The 16493-nt window shown below is 47.2% G+C and overlaps 4 protein-coding genes across 4 annotated transcripts; 2 read left to right on the top strand and 2 right to left on the bottom strand.

The window, feature by feature from the left end:
* Positions 1-343: 343 nt before the first annotated feature.
* Positions 344-1968, bottom strand: F4817DRAFT_353249 (uncharacterized protein). The gene is made up of 3 exons (XM_049305340.1): positions 1322-1968; positions 832-1237; positions 344-769 (listed from the first exon to the last, which is right to left on the bottom strand). Exons 1-3 carry the CDS (start codon positions 1768-1770, stop codon positions 632-634), a joined length of 993 nt encoding a protein of 330 aa, XP_049154062.1. The 5' UTR covers positions 1771-1968; the 3' UTR covers positions 344-631.
* Positions 1969-6678: 4710 nt separating this feature from the next.
* On the top strand, positions 6679-7086 carry F4817DRAFT_320919 (uncharacterized protein; the record flags this gene model as incomplete). Its single annotated transcript, XM_049301232.1, has 3 exons — positions 6679-6733; positions 6795-6854; positions 6926-7086. 3 exons carry the CDS (start codon positions 6679-6681, stop codon positions 7084-7086), a joined length of 276 nt encoding a protein of 91 aa, XP_049154061.1.
* A 2442-nt stretch (positions 7087-9528) lies between these two features.
* Positions 9529-11150, top strand: F4817DRAFT_353240 (ribosomal protein S7). The gene is made up of 2 exons (XM_049305339.1): positions 9529-10288; positions 10396-11150. The coding sequence occupies exons 1-2, from the start codon at positions 9833-9835 to the stop codon at positions 10846-10848; spliced, it is 909 nt and encodes a 302-aa protein (XP_049154060.1). The 5' UTR covers positions 9529-9832; the 3' UTR covers positions 10849-11150.
* Positions 11151-11441: 291 nt separating this feature from the next.
* F4817DRAFT_353239 (PAB-dependent poly(A)-specific ribonuclease subunit PAN2) lies at positions 11442-16221 on the bottom strand. Its single transcript, XM_049305338.1, has 13 exons — positions 16133-16221; positions 15871-16023; positions 15632-15739; positions 15390-15565; positions 15192-15318; positions 14549-15135; positions 14075-14500; positions 13775-14025; positions 13555-13721; positions 13396-13500; positions 12941-13343; positions 12671-12884; positions 11442-12622 (listed from the first exon to the last, which is right to left on the bottom strand). The coding sequence occupies exons 2-13, from the start codon at positions 15889-15891 to the stop codon at positions 11773-11775; spliced, it is 3435 nt and encodes a 1144-aa protein (XP_049154059.1). The 5' UTR covers positions 15892-16023; positions 16133-16221; the 3' UTR covers positions 11442-11772.
* Between the last annotated feature and the right edge of the window lie 272 nt (positions 16222-16493).

The following is a 16493-nucleotide window of genomic DNA, read 5'->3' as shown; positions in this document are numbered from 1 at the left end:
CCTCGGGAACGCAACTCCACCCTCGTGCCGTTGAGGACTCGAGATGTGTTGTGCATAGTGACCTCATGTACGGGCGCGTAAGGGTCGATTCTATAGGGTCTGCGCTCTGTGCGGCATTGCTCTACTTTTATGTTATACAGCTCTGTGCTTGTGGTGCATTCGGCAGAGGTGGAGGCGAGGACTGCCGGGCTCGGTTCGTGAGAACCACGTGGAGATAGATCTGTGATGATATGACAGGTAAGTTACTAGAGCAACACCCTGTTCGGAAATAAGGAGTGATACTAGTGGAAATGTTTCAATGTCATATCAATGTCATACGTGTTTTAGTTTTGGCCTCAGCGACGTTCTTTAGGGAAATATATTGGGGGGAAAGGGGTTGTAGTTTAGGATATGCTAAGGTCAATCCCGTAGTAATATAAAGAAGGGACTATGAAGATTGTGTGTTAATTTTGGATTCCTATCACAAGACCTAATGATATTAATATCACTATCTATGTAATGAAGCATCAACGATAGCTAAATTCCCATGATGAAAGCAGTAAATAACGCCATTGGCCCATGAATAGAAGACATTGGTTATAGGACATCGTAATAGCAATTGCAATGATAACACGTTGCACAGATAGCCCCTTCACAGCTTGCTTTGGGGTTTAGCCAATGCAAGCTTCGAGGTGAGCGTTTCTTCTGCCTCCTTCTCGATTCTAGTTAGCAAAGCAGCACATGTCGGTATGTCATGGATAAGACCAATGACCTGCCCAGCAGTCCAGACCTATCATCCAACTTGGTTAGCAATCTTACCACGACGAGAAGGAGAAGTGCTGTGTAACTTACGCCATATTCAGGATCTCCATTTACGAAGACTTCCCGACCTCGTTTGCCACTCACATAGGGGGCGATTTCGGCGAATTCGCCCGTCTTACTCTCCTTTTCGATCTTGACAACTTGGTCGGTGACCTTGTTGCGATACAGCCGAGTGGTATTGGTCCAGCGGCGCATCACCAAGGCTGTGTCAGTTTCCTGGGCCTTGACGATCTGCTCCTTGATCTTCTGGTGGATGGGCGCCTCGACGGTGCACATGAAGCGGGTGCCCATGTTGATACCTTCGGCACCAAGACATAGGGCGGCTGCTAGACCGTGGCCATCGGCGAAACCTCCCGAAGCGATAAATGGCACCTTGAGTGTCTGACGCGCCTTGGTGAGCAAGATAAAGTTGGTGATGTCTGACTCGCCCACGTGTCTGCCCATCACGACGCACGTTTTAGTTATGCAAACGATTAAAGCGAGTAAATACCCTGATAACAGGGCTTATTGGTGGACTTACCCTGCGCATTCGAATCCATCTATGGAGAGGAAATCGACACCGAGCTTGATAGCGCTCTGTGCGTGCCTGATCGTGGTGCATTTGTGGAGGATAATGGTGCCAGCCTTCTTCAGCTGGGAAATAACAGGACCGGGGCTGTTACCAGCAGTCTCGACTATCTTGACGCCCTCGTCGATGACGACTTGGGCGTAGGCGGCATAGTTTGGTGGTACAAGAGTAGGCAGCAGTGTGATATTGACGCCAAAGGGGTTTTTGGTCATGTTTCTACACCGCCGAATTTCATTTCTCAGATCCTCTGGTGTCGGCTGGGTGAGAGCTGTGAGGATACCCAAGCCTCCCGCGTTCGAAACAGCAGCGGCCAACTCAGCATATCCAATATGCTGCATGCCACCTTGTACGACAGGAATCTTGATGCCCAGGCGGCGCGTCAGCTCGGTGTCGAAAGGCATCTTCGCGTTATGACTGGCCGCCTTGTGTTAATTACTATACTTTATCCCGGGAGCCACGATGTAATTGTGCTACTGTTAGTACGGCGGAGTCGAGGAGAAGATGTGATGAATTAATGATGCATAGGATTAAAGGATCTTGATTGAATGTTGATAACTGGAAAGACCGCGACGAAACCCGGACGCTTATAAGAATGGAACGGCGAAGGAGGTTGTAAGATGCCGAGGTAGGCTATTCCCCGGACCCATATATTAAGCCATCACTAGTACCTACCTAGGTACCTATGTGAGGCAGGTCACAGTATGTATACCTTTAATCCTGAATGTAATCCGTATAGACTGATTTATTTACAGTTACAATAATATACTAATTTATTCATGAGAACTACTTAAAATGTTGACTGTTTGATTCTTCTTAATGGCTAAGTTGTACATCTAACAATTCGAGTTCCAACCAGTATAGATGTAGTTTGATATTGGTTACCTTCTTGCGCGCCGGGATTCCCACCACTGTTCCAATCGGGGGAAATAAATAAATACATAGAAATAGCAGCTAGAAGACCCTCGGTAAACCCGGGCATGCATGTGCTGGCTCCCACGTGCAGGTCAAACGGAATCCGGGGTTATCTGTGGCCGAACTTTACTATGGCTTTTCACGGTTAGAGTGGGGACCCTTAGCTCTTGACATCGGAATTCGTTCCTTATTAATGCAGCCTCCAAGTCAGATGCATCTTCTCTTTACATAGTATCATCGCGTACGGGCCGCTCTGATTTCACGACAAATGGTCCTTTAAATGGCTTTAGACTCACCACCTTCAGTAACATATCGCCTCGTTACTTATCCAATTGACGGCCTATTTCTATATTTAGATTGATCACTTGTCGTCTGATGCAAGCACACATGGCTCGGATCATTCCTCGCTATTCCCATGCTTTCATCTAGGCACAGATTCGACTTATCGTTCATCAGTTTGGTTTGGCAGACGAATCTAAAACACGATAGGCTAGATGGGCTAGATGGGCGGCGGGATATTAGCCGGACGACGGGTGGCAACGGGAACTACTCCCCAATGCCGTGTCACTATCCGTTTGTCGTACTCATACAGCGCGTTAGAATATGCGGGCAGGTTTCCCTTCTAAGACCTCTGCTTCAAACTACCACGCCTGTGACCTGCTATTTCTCTGGGGATGCATCCAAAAGGCACGCATCTACACAAACGATGCCCACACGGGTTGTTGAGTTTCAATAGTTGCCCGACGTAGAGCTCCGACGGGATGGCGGAAGCGACATGCTCTAATCCGCAACTAGCCCTCCTGGATATCTTTCGTATTGCTAGTTTCCGAGAGCTGGTACCCTTCGTGCTTCGATAGTATGGTTCGAGAAGTAGTGCATGGCTACTGGATTAATTCCTTTAACGACTATAATAATTAGGATAGCTATGCGCGGCCCAACCACCATAGCGATACCTGTTTACTCAGCTTCATTTTTTTCTCGCAAGGCAGCAGTGTTACCTGTGCACCGCCACACCAGCCTCTAGCACTCGCGATTATGCGGAAGCCATTGGTCATTTTCGTTAGCAATCACTGACGTCTTATTAGCTATTTTTCGGTGTAGCGGTTATCATGGCACATCGATCTACTACTAACTGTTTCTAGTCTTATCCGCCAGGTTTCTGAACAGCTCTTCTGGCACTTTGCCTCACTGCTAGATAGCCTTAAAGCCAACGGGAAGTATGCGCTCTGCCTACTCTGCACGCCCTTGCAGCTGGGCACTATTGTGCCTGGATAAGGCGAGCGGTAATGATGGATCTACACAAGGATGTGGCCCTCCACATCAGCACGGAATGCATGGGTCTGCTCGTTGCAGCCCTTATGTAGGTACCAAGTCTCTCGGCCGAGCAACTACTTTAGCCTTCAGTCTGGACTTGGTATGTATGATACGGGGGCTTCTACATTCGTTTTAGTACGACGCCTTTCCACGTTGCCCTGTATCCGACGATCCATACTGGCGGGTCCGATAATTGACGGTTACACGTCTTATGCTCTCCGACGTGCATACAAACCACTAGTAGGACAAGGTTACTTGTTTATCAAGTCGGAAACGCGCAGCGGGACTAAGGTACGGAGGGCTAGCACACGAAAAGGATACAGTAGAACATACCTACGCTTGCCTTATCTGATGCCACATACATGAGTATCATGGTTTGCGGTTAAGTCAGTCTACACCTGCAACGTGAAAATGCCGCTGGGGTGCATCCCGCGTTCTCTTCCTTAGACCCTAGATTACGTCTGCTGAGATTCGGCACTTAGTCCGTGTTATATCGAGGTCTCGGCGGAGGAACTAGAGGGTATCTTATCTAGATACCCGCATTGCAGCCATCTTAAAGGCATAGGGCCGAGTAACCTGGAGAGGTAAGTTGCATCTGACTGCTCCCAATGGCAAATGCGGCCCAACGCTTCGTGATCTCCCCACGATCCGTTCTCCGTACCGACCTAGTAGCCGGGCAGTTCCCCTTACGATATTTGATTTCACCAGTCAAAGATGTTAGGTACCTTTCTTTGACCCACTATGACATGTGCCTGACCGAAAAGGAGAAGATTAAACTGTAGATCGTCGGCTTTTACAATCAACCCGGAAAGCTGAAAAACTATTTGACATTGTTCCTGGTTATATTCTAGACATACAGTTAGGGGTTTTCATAAAAGTTCTAAGCGAGAGCCAATAACTCGATGCATCATCCAGCCTAGTTCATGCCTAACTATCTAGTTACCGAGTACCCGGCCCAACAGAACGACGAGAAAAGAACGTGGTCCCTCAACAGGCTACTTCTCTATACCCAAGTTGGACTTCTCAGACGAGATGCCGTGTATATCGCCGCTGTCGTTATGTCACCGGCCGTTTCTCGATTATTCCGCACGCTTGTGTTTAGTTCATCCAATTAGAATCGCGTGTTCCGATCAATTGGGTCGAAACTTGATACAGGGCCCCTGGCAAAAAGGGGGGGAAAAGCAAACATCTACAATAACAGCAAGCAAAACAAAATGAGAAAAAAAAAATAATGTAAACGTCGTTTGAAGGCTGTCATTGTTGCGTCAGAAAAACCAATGCATTGATTTAGGCCGAAAATCATATGCCCGATTAAAACACGCGTCTTCCCTGCAAACATGGACGTGTAGTCGGCCTCGGATACATATCGATGGAATTCTACGTCGAGTCGGGTTGTACTCCAATAGTACAGGTACGCCTTAAGACTCGGGGAATTTTCTTATTGATCACAAATGCCAGAATGTCACGGCGGCGGCAGCTGTCCGTCGTGGCGCGGCTCAACCACGTTGTTGGGTCTGAATCGTCACGCAATAACCAAGGCTTTCCTACGTCTAGCCTGCTCCGAGCCGTACTATTCTTAACACACGCTTCAGGGGTGCTTTATGTGTTATCTTATTGGTCGTAAATCTGCTGTCTTAGGGCTCGGGTTGAAACAGATAAGTCAAAAGCTGATCAGCCACCCAGTACTTGTAACTTGATTGTCATACAGCCGCGTAATAAGATGCATATTATGTAGGTATGTAGGTATGTATCATACTACCTACCTAGTATGTATTATATACTCCGCACGTATCGATTCCCTGCGACAGCTCAGTGAGACTCGTTCAACACAATATCTCCGAACTGGGGAGGGGTGGTATGACGATTGGTCCGCTACGTCAAGTTTGACAACAATACATCGGCCATCTGCCTTGCCTTTCTTGCTCGCATGTTCGTGAGGGCCTCGCAGGAAAGCTGTCACAAGCTGTGGTCCCCAGGGCCCCGCCACCCAACCTTTGGTTTACAGTAAGTGGTACGGTATTCTAACGCTTTCTTTTCTCATCTATATTGTTTCAAAACCTGTGTTATTTTTTCCTATGTATCGCGTATAGAGTATCATCAACCCGTTTCACGTATTGGATAAATATACACCCCGTCTTTTTTTATCAATCTCCGTAACAAACCCTACTCTACTCACCTTGCTCGGTCAGCATGGGGCGTGTATTCTTTATCATATCGCCTTCCAAGTTCCCTTTTTATTTCACAGCCTATCATTACTATCGTGCTCGAGGACAGTATTCTTGTTACTCAAACTAGAATAGCACTCGGCTACATCTACCCCGAAGCTTTCTATTATGAGGAAGATACACTGATGAGGCTGATGTAGGAAGAAACATGAGCAAAGAAAGGAAGAATAAGAAAAGATAGAAAAAAAGCAATCCTTCAACAACCTACCCGGATATGTTTGCTTCCAAGGTTTCCCACTCAGACATGACCACCCTAGTAAGCAGTTGAAAATAAGTAAAGAAGGAATTGGTATGCTCACTTGTAACTTATATTGGCGATGAGAGCCGTCGTTTATCTCCTACTTCATCCTCCTCTCCCACCACATCAACGCCTCTCTGGAGCTGAACCTGTCACCCACCCACCACGTACACACACACGATGCATGATGCCGTCTCCTCTGCCGAATAATTTCCCTTTCATAGCCGTACAGTACCGTTGCGCAAACAGCTAGGCGGCCGCTAACTAATCCTTTCCTGCCACATCATCCACTGCCTCTTCACCACTCGTAATTCTGATTCTACTTGCCCGTTGCTTGATGCCCATGCGCGTACGTAGCTCATATTCTTCGTCCATGCTGCTGGCCGTGTCTCTCCTTTCCCAATCCAGAAAACACGAGGGCACAGATTCTAGCTCGAATATAAAAGGTATTTACATGGCCCGTCTCCCACATGGTCTTGAGCGTTAGTTTCTTCCTTGGTCTATATCATACAAGCACATCAAGCACATTTTCGACTATCACACTCTGTTATCGTAGAAGGTTTCCTCTACCTAAAGTATCAGCCTTATCCCATTACTTTCTACGAGTCTATCCAATCACCATGCCGGCTTCACAGCAACAGGCTTCGGGCACACCATGGCAAGACCGGCTGGCAGGTGGGCAAACCTGATCTCACCTAAAAACTTGTAAGAGTATATAACTAACATACTTGGCCAGAGGTCTGCCGCGAATACCAGATTCAAGCTCCTCATTTTCAAATCGTATCTGACCGGCGTGGTGAGTCTCTCTCTTTTAATACTCATTGACGCATATAGGTGATAACTGACTAGATCTTTCTCGATCGTTAGGTGGTCGTACCGCGTGGTCTAGTATAGTTACCGTTTACGGCAAGCGAATCGAGGCGCGATATTGGTACGACGGGAGGAACATCACTAATGCTAGGGAAGATGCTGCGGAGGCGGCCTTGAACTGGCTTTCCAATCAAGCGAACTTATCTACCAGCTGGTAGACGGCTCCTCGGGAAATCAACCGACTACGAACATGTTCGACATTTAAGGGTCTCCAACTGACATGCGTGGCTCCTATTCTCGATCGCCTTCCCCATTTGCGCGATTGATTCACCTCGACACACCCTATTACCCCCGACAGCAATTTTTGATTTTTGGGGTTATGTCTCCTCGCTTGACGACTTGAACTTCCTGTTCTGTAAGATATTGGCAAATCGGAGTTTGGGAAAGGATCTGGCTGCCCCACGGCAAGGACACGAGAAAGAAGGAAAAGGAAAAAACGAGAGACGGGGAGAGCAATTACATGAGCATCTATGGATTCGGCGCAGGTTCCTCATCATTGATTGGTTTCCAATAGACACAACTTGGAGGTTTTAGTATTCTTGTCCGCCACGACCATTTTTCAGGTAGCGAGGGCGTGTTTTACACTACGACAGCGGGGGATCATCACCAGGAAAGGGTTTCAAAAACAGGGATTATTCGGGAGGACCAGGCGCAGGACTTTGGTTTTTTTTGGACCCATTTTGTCGTTTCTCGAAGAAAACGGCTCGTCGCGAGGGATCGCGTTGGATTTTCTCTCTTACCTCTCTTCGTTTCAACTGCTCCAACGCGACCTTTTGAAATTTGCAACGGAACAGACGGAAAGAGAAAAGCAAAAGCTGATCTCATGAAACCAACTATCGATAGACACATCGCTCGACCGATTTTTCTATTAGAAGTCGTGGACTTATGCCACCTACTAATTACAAGGATGAGATTTTGTTGGGCTCATCTAGCTAGGAAACGGGCCTGAGACATGCGCGAAAGAGTGAGGGAAAGGGAGGGAAAAAAGTAACGATAATGGGTCGTCAAGAAAGAGGTAGGAGGAAAGGAAAAAATGGAATAGGATGCGATCACTTGATGAGGAGTAATGAATGATGTCGATCTCCTAGCTTTCATGTTGTCGTTGCTTTTCCGTTCTTCTTTTCTCAATGGAACCGAGAGGGATAAATACCCGACATATCCAAATGCTTTCCCGATGACGTGATGACATATAGACTTATCAGACTTATCGAAACATTTTGTATATAGGCGTCGTGCGTGTTAATGTTCCTGCTTACTGTAGTATGCGTATGCATGCACTCCTGAAATTCGTCTGATGAAAACAAAGTGCGCGATGCTACGCCAGCCAGGGACAAGGCGTAAGCTAGGTTAGCTGCCCTACATGGTACTAAATGTGTTACCTTATGAACCCTATGATCCCCATCTTCGTAGAGTAATCATATATCATAAATAGTATAGTATATAGTATATAGTATACCATGGTTTGTGCCGGTCTTCGGGAGGAATACGAGGGTGTAAGCATGGCCGTTCCACTCACATGAACATAACCATTTTTCGATGGGTTTTGGATGCAGATATTCATCGTCAGCTATAAGCTGACGATGGAGAAGATACGACCTCCCGGTTTTAAGCAAGGTCAGGTGCTCCATCATATTACGCCATCGCGGATCTGGTTTAAAGCCCAACCGGCGAGTAACCTTAGATGTAGCCTCACGAACCGCGACCTAACTCGACCGGTGAGATCCACAGCTTTATCAGCTCGCATACGATAGCTATCACCTGCAACCCTATACCTAGTCATACGACCGGTTCTCATCGCGGAAATGGCATCCGAAGGATGGGAAATTCTGAGACGCGGTGAGTTCAGAGGCGCCGAGGCGGCACAGGTCCAAGTAAGGCGTTAGGCGTGGTAAAGGTTTAAGACATTCATGTCTCATAGTAATGTCCTATGCTAGGTAAGTACCTAACCTGGCGTCCTCCCATAGAGAGACACGTCTCCACCGCACAGGCACCAGCATTAAGATGAGATGAAGAAGAGGCGCTTCCTAAGCGGGTTTCCAAAAAACCCATGGCACTATGCACTGACTCTGCCGCTGCGGGCTGAAATCCTTCCTCAGGTTGCTTGCTGTATGTATAAATACCCGCATAATCGACGTGGACATGGTGGGGTCAAGCCAAGGAAAATATGTAGCCCTGTTACAATCCGGTTACCCATCACCTCACCCGCGTGGGGGAAGTAGGATGGGGGAACGATCTGGAGTGGGTGTGACGGTAGAAAGGGGGAAGGACGATGGCTTTAGCTGCTTAAGTTAATTCCTAGTTAGTGGAACTGTTCTAGATCTACTGGAACACGGGAAGAAGGGTAAGAAAAGGCGAAGAAAAAGTAAAAGAAGATAAAAGAAAATATAACTAAGTGTAGTTAAAGGAGAAAGGAAACTAAAAGCGAGATTAAAATAAAGCGAGATGAAAATTAAGCATAATAGACAAGAATACATATGCAAGATCGTCCAATTAGAAAAAAAATGTTGCAAACGAAAAATGAGATGTCATAAAAAGCCCCCGAGACTCGTATACCTATAATAAATGTGGCTTAGCTTGAATTATGTAAGTTGAGGGTTTGAATGTTGGATATGAATATGTATGTGGCAGTGTCTGTCTTACTTCAAGACGATAAGATAAACCCCTCCATCCAATGGATAAGAGCATATTAAAAAAAATGGGCCGTGCTTCGGATTAATTGTGCGCCAGGATGTTGGCAGGTCCGCTGCCGAATCGCATTATCAGATAACATTTTTTATCGTAGCATCAATCATTACCGACTCGACGAATATCGCATCTGGGGACGACGAGGACGAGGAAGAGGCATTGAAAGTAGGAATTGGCCTCACAATCGATGCACCTACTTGCAAAATCAAAACCGGCATCATGTCTTGCAAGTTGACCCCTTGGGGCGCCGCCGCCGCCGTCCGGAATCTCAGCATACGAACGCGACGAGCACCCACCACCACCTTCCGAATAGCATCCCGTCCGGAGCAACGACCAGCATATCAGACGCCATTCTTAATAACGACGAGAGGAATTACAGACGATACCAACACAAGAATACCACCCCAGTCCGAAACCCCACCGCCAACTCCCGCCGAATATGTGCCCAAGCCGCCCGAGATCTTCGCGCCAAACTTCCTCAACGCCGAGGCCATAGCCGCGCTCGAGAAAGCTGCTGCTAACCAGGCTCTCTATGACGAGGGCGACGAAGGCCTGTTATTTAACATGCCCGACCGCGTCGGCAAGGGCCAGCAGCTGCAGGACAGGTACCATCCTGTAGTAGAGCAGGTTACGAAGCTCCTGATGAAGGACGGGAAGCTAAGTCAAGCGCAGAGGGTACGTCGGTATTCCATCCATCGTTACGAGAAAGAAAGAAAGACGAAAGAAGAATATAATACACCATAACAGGAACTAAGCTAACCTCTCCGCCAACCCAAAAACAGAACATGGCCATGATCCTCAACTACCTCCGCACAACCCCCGCCCCCAAAGTCTCCCCCCAACGGCCCCTCCTCCCCGGCAGCCCCCCCGCCGACCAGCTCCCCCTCAACCCCCTCCTCTACCTAACCCTAGCAATCGACTCCGTAGCGCCCCTGATCCGAATCCGCAGCTTACGCGGCGCCGCCGGCGGCGGCCAATCCCTCGACCTGCCCCAGCCCATAGCCGCGCGCGCCCGCCGCCGCATCGCCGTCATGTGGATCCTCGACGCCGTGCGCCGCAAGCGATCCGCCGGCTCCGGCCGCGCCCAGTTCGCCACCCGCTTCGCCCAGGAGCTGATCTCCGTCGTGGAGGGCAAGTCGACAGTCTGGGATAAGCGGAATAGCATCCATAAGCTGGGCACCGCGGCGCGTGCGAATTTGACGCATCATGCTGTTGTGGGGAATCGGAGGAAGTAGGTAGCCAGACGGTAGAGATATATGCCTATATATACAGATGCCGAGACGATCGTTGGCTCGTGGGGAGAATGGAAATAACAGCTAGGGAACTCAACCGAATTGGAGCGTTCCTGGTGGGACATCGTACCTATGGAAATATATAACCTTAAGTGGACGGTCAGCTGTGATGACAGTGTACCTTACCTTGTATGTACGCGTCTATGTATGTATGATATAAATCAAAAACCCATGTACAAAGACGATACAACTACACTGCTTACCACACGTTCTCTTGATTGAGATGCTTCGGTGAAAATAGAGGGTTTGAACGATTTATAGCTACATCCTTAGCTGAAACTTATGATTCTCTTACCTGACGCTGCCTGTCCCACTTGAGGAAGGGAAGTATCCATCTACCAGACTGAGAAGATAAGGTAGTTCCAGGTACACTTCAACTCAAGTTGAAAGTTATTGCTGCCTATTTATACACTTGGATCACATACTGACTTGCTATACTACTAAGAATGATGGCTAAATAGACTCTGAAGGATTATGAAAGAGACGTTAGGCCATAGAGATTAAGAGTAAGCTACCTTAGGTAGTTTTATCGAAGACTGATATCTAAGATTAATTTGATTTCTTCTCGTCGCTCTACTAACTGCATAGTGGCTATTCTACCACTCACTCCTTTTTTACATTTAGCAGAATCTAGTTTCGTATGCCATAGGGGAATCTTTACTGTTACTCACGAGTCTCGTAAACAACTACGAAATGAGCACGAAAACAGACTCGAAGCACCTATAGTCTGTAATTGAACATGATGAAAAGTAGTTATTCCCTTAGTCCTTAATGCTAGAGGCTCAAAGTATTTTACTTATTTTGTTTCTTCTGCATACGCGTGATCAAGAATTGCACAAATGTCTTCTTGGGGTTGACACCCTAGAGCTATCTCGAGCCCAGCCCCCTTCCTGGCGTCGACGCTGGTGTTCCGGGCACAAGGGCGCTAGGCTTTCTAGACGGCGTCGTTGGCCCGGCCGTTGTCGTCCCGTCTACCGGCGGAGTATCTGTCCTGAGGACACTGCCACCCGAATTTACTTTAGCTGGGGGCTTGAAGTTAGAGGCGACGCCTTTCGCATAGATCTCCTGGAGCATAGTGTCGAGAACGCCCGCCTCGCTGAACTCCTGATACTTGCGGTATAGCTTTAAGGCAGTCCTAGCGTCCTCGATGGAATCGTGCGTACTCAGCTGAATATCTTCCTTGAGGAGGGTATGTGCGAGGAACTGCAGGCTAAGTTTCCGAAGGCGCTCCTTGATGAAAAATAGATCGCTCGTGTCAATGACTTGCGCTTTCGGCACGTGAATGTTGATTACTCGGAAATCTTGCTTCAGACCGTGGCCCAGAAATTTACACCCAAGGTTCAAGAGAATCCAAATTTTCTTGTACGCAATCTTCAACGGAACAAGGTTATGTCCTCTCTGCTGCGCCATCGTTATATCTAAGTCTTCGGGGGTAATCCCGGAATACGAGGTTAGGTAGTCGACGACCTTCTCCTTGATAGTGATATAGTCATCAATAAACGGCACTCCTTCGTCCATACCACTACCTCGGACGATGGAATTCCTGGCTAAAGCGTGCACCGTCGGCCGGATAATTTTTGAGTCGCCATCTGAATGCATCTCAACTTCCGGCTGTGAAATCTTCACAAATTCTGTGTCAATTGCAACAATCGTATCTGGTCCAGCCGGCTCAGTTTGCCGATCCAAAGTCCGATAAGTCTTATCAGCTCGATCAGCTCTGTATATTTATTAGTCAAGTTTGCGGCTTAGCAGGCGGTAGACTTACTGGAGATCTAAATATAATAGCCTAGAATCCAGATTCTGCTTCCAACTGGAATCAAGTTGATTATTGGCGGATTTTATTTGATACGTAATGACAGAAGGTGTCTTCCATGATGTATTGAACGTAAGTGCCTCTTGAGGAGGGATGGGCTTGACATGAAAGTCGTTGAAAAGGTACCACTGACTTTGGCCGGGGGCCGTCGGCGCAGAATGTGCGACTAGACTTGCGTATTAGCTTCTCAGATAGTTGGATTCTAAGAATATAGAAACTTACTATTTACCATGGCCACAAGGTGCGATCTCTGCTGCTGACCACCCTCAATATTGACGGCAAGGCCAGTCAAAGAATATACCGCGATATTATGGATTCCCCGCTGCAAATGCAATTTCAAGTCTTCACCCTCGAAGCAGAAGAATTGGCCATTGTCCACTATGACGCCAATCTCTTCTGGCAACCATCCAGGTGTAGCCCAGAGTCTCCGGTGCTCGTTGTTGTTAATTGCGGTCGTAAGCATTAATACACTAGGTATCCTGTGTATCGTCTTTCGGGTGGCCAATGTTTGGTACCTATGACAATTATTACACCAACCTTTGTTGGTAGTCTCCCTCTCTACACTCATCTTCAACACTTGCGAAAATGTTGTTCCTCGTATTCTTGGGTTCCTATGCCCGGATTTCTGTGATAATGAGCTTGGATTATTTGTTTTGCAGGAGGTGAGCTGGACTTACATTTTGGGGGTACATTAATTCATTCACCATCGTATGGTCGGCTTTCGTAGTTTCGCTCCGACAATTCATGCATCTGATAGAGCTAGTTGCGGATGTTTGAAAGAGCTAGAACCGATGGTCAGCAGAGGTCATATTTAGAAAGGCATAACTTGGACTTACCTCTTCGAGTCCTCCGGGACGCGGTGACTCTGCACTATGAGAATGGGGATTTTGAATCATTAGGCTATAGTTCTGAGTCATTTGTCTGAGGAGATATCGAGCCAAGTGCTGTAGCATGACGGTCCGCGACGCATGAGGTTCTTCCTCGAGCAGACCCAGCTTGCCCGCTAGTCAAGTTCATCAGTAAGCCGTCGGGAGGAATATGAATACAACTATTTACCTTCAGGATGATAACTAAGGGTTTTAGTGAAGTTAGATGCTTGGCAAGCTTCCCCTTCTGCCTTGTGGAGCATGTCAAAGAGAAACCCCAATTCGCAGAGGAGACATAACTCGTCTACACAGGCCGTCGCTGCGTGTTGAAGAGCAATATTTCTGATCAATGGGGTATAATGCATCACCTGCAGTAGTGGGTTGGCATAGGCGTTGACAATATGATTCTGCAAACCCGAATACTGCGTTTTGTTGAAATAACTGGTCTTTCAATCAGCATGTGCTGCACAGGGGCGGCAAATCAACTTACCCAAAATCGAAATCGTCGATTCCGAATTTACTATATTTTATTTCTATATTTTGATACAACTCGGGGACCTCGATCTTTAGGCTTTCGAGCTTGTTATCTTGTAAAATCTGCGGAATTTCGGGCACAACTTCTTCAGGAGCTGGTGTCCCGGCGGGGGACTTTGCCGCTTCTCTGGCCTTCTCGCTTAGGAACTTTGGTGGTTTTAAAGAGCTTTGGGCGTTTTCATTGTTCCGGGTATCTTCGATTTGATTTCTCCGCAACGGTCGAGTATTCTTACCAAAGTAACCCCAGTCTCTCTCCTGGAGGGTTGCCAAGAATTGCGCATCAATCTTAACAGGAGGGGCACCAATTTCTGTGATCATGTTACTTGGCCATGCCGACAGCAATACTTCTCTATAGTATGGCATGCCGACAGCGCTCAATGGCCTGGGATTCTGTCAGCAAACGAACCCATACAGGTTGAATTACACTTACGCATCAGGAGAATCGAACTCGATTCGGGGCCCCGTCCCGGAGTCTGCCGTCTCTATCGGAGTAGGAAATTCAGCGAAATGAATCTTGCTCGGCGAGCCCCAGAGGTGGATATAACAGTCAGCATCTGCAAGAGCAATCGCCTCCCCTGAAGAAGCGATTTCTATCATTGAAAAGTAACTGAGGTTATTTGCTTGACGCACATTGCTAGTGTTAGGGTTCATTAGATCAACCACATGCATCTGCCCGATCTGTGACATAACAATACTGGTTGTCGACATTCGAGGATGCATCCGCACATAAGCAGCACCGGCCGGGAATGGGATAGGGGACATAGATATCATGTTCTTTAGATCGAACACATTGACGAACGGGTCGGGCATGTAATTGCCCCCGTGTCTCATTGAATATCCACAGGTAACGATGAAATCGTGCTGCGCATCCATGTCATTAATTGCGGCCGTATGCGCGTTCCATATTTTGATGACCTGAAAGCTAACGGGGTCGATTATGTGGACAGCACCAGTAGAGGTTGCGGCGCATATATACCGACTTCTCCTCATGATCGTGTATTTGTACTCGGTGGGCAACTAATAAGCAATTAGCAGTAGCACAATTTTGATTTATACCGATTAATCAACTGTACTTGTTTAGTTATCTCGCCCTTATTTATGTCGATTACAAACATCTTGTCCTGCTCGCCGGCGGCTAGTATCTCGGCAGTGCCCTTCGACGTGAAGCTCATACACCGTAGTTCCTGCATATCCTCGTTCCTGCGTTTCCTTCAATGAGTATCGATCGAAAGCCTTCCGGAATGGAAATAATAGAGGGAAAGGGAACCCACCTAATCGACCACAAGGGTGGACCTCTTCTTAATGCCATATGTACACCGCGGGAGCCCAGAGCTATAACGCCCTTGTCGTTAAAGAGTATCTGTCGAACCGGCCCATCTTGAGAAGTATGGGTTTTGAAGGATGTGTATGGCTGTAACTTTGTACCGTAAAATGAGGATACTCGGCCCTATGATAGCTATCAGCCTGGCTATAAGAAGACGGAGCATTGGAGGGGTATCGTTCGTGTTCGTACATATTCGTTGCCAGTCCATAAGAGCTCCTGGCTAGTATCGAAGGCTAAGACAGTGACAGGTGTCGGCATGGCCCGGAGACCGGGTGGTGGGAAAGGTATGCGATGAACCTATGAACATAGAATAGAGTCAGCCTTGCATCCAGCGGAGTAACTTGACAGTATCTAAATCAAACCTAGCCCCTCCTCGAATGTAATTGTCGATTTCGAGCTAATTCGAATTGATCATAAGAAATACTTGCCTCGTCCCAATCTCCGTCCATTTTGGCGGATTTGTCATGATCGAACTAGTCGCATTGGAAGATATATTTCACCTGCAACGTAGACAAATCTGGGGGCGTCGCATATGTATAAAATATGAGAAAGAAGTTGACCAGTTTGACGGTCATGTCAAGGTAAGTATCCCACTTCAATTTGCTAGGATTAGGGACCAGGATCTACCTCGGTTTATTACGTTAGACCGAAATACTGTCTAACCGTATGCCTGACCGTATGTCTGCACAGTATAGATAGATAGAAACACCGTAACAGGGGAAATAGGTATGAATTTATGCACCTAAACGTGCAGCATAGGCCCACCCTTACCTCTTCACCTTTATGTAAGTTTTTCAGAGTTCTTCTCTCTTGTTATATGTAATTAGAGCTTCCAGTCTCTAATGACAGTGCTGCACCTCACTAAGCTTCACGCGTTAATAATCTTCAGTACAATATATACAATCAATTATGATTACATGTGGCGTTGAAGATATGGCAGCTTTCATTGGCAACGACATCGATATCGTCAATGAAATGAGCCTAAAACATGACAGCCTTACAACATTTTTCATAACTTCTCACCTATCTAGATAGAGTCACAACTATCCAA

Source organism: Daldinia loculata (assembly GCF_022478755.1).
Source record: "Daldinia loculata strain CBS 113971 unplaced genomic scaffold F4817scaffold_92, whole genome shotgun sequence".
Lineage (NCBI taxonomy): Eukaryota > Fungi > Ascomycota > Sordariomycetes > Xylariales > Hypoxylaceae > Daldinia > Daldinia loculata.
Note: the sequence above shows the minus strand (reverse complement) of the source record. Positions and strands in the feature narration are given on the sequence as shown.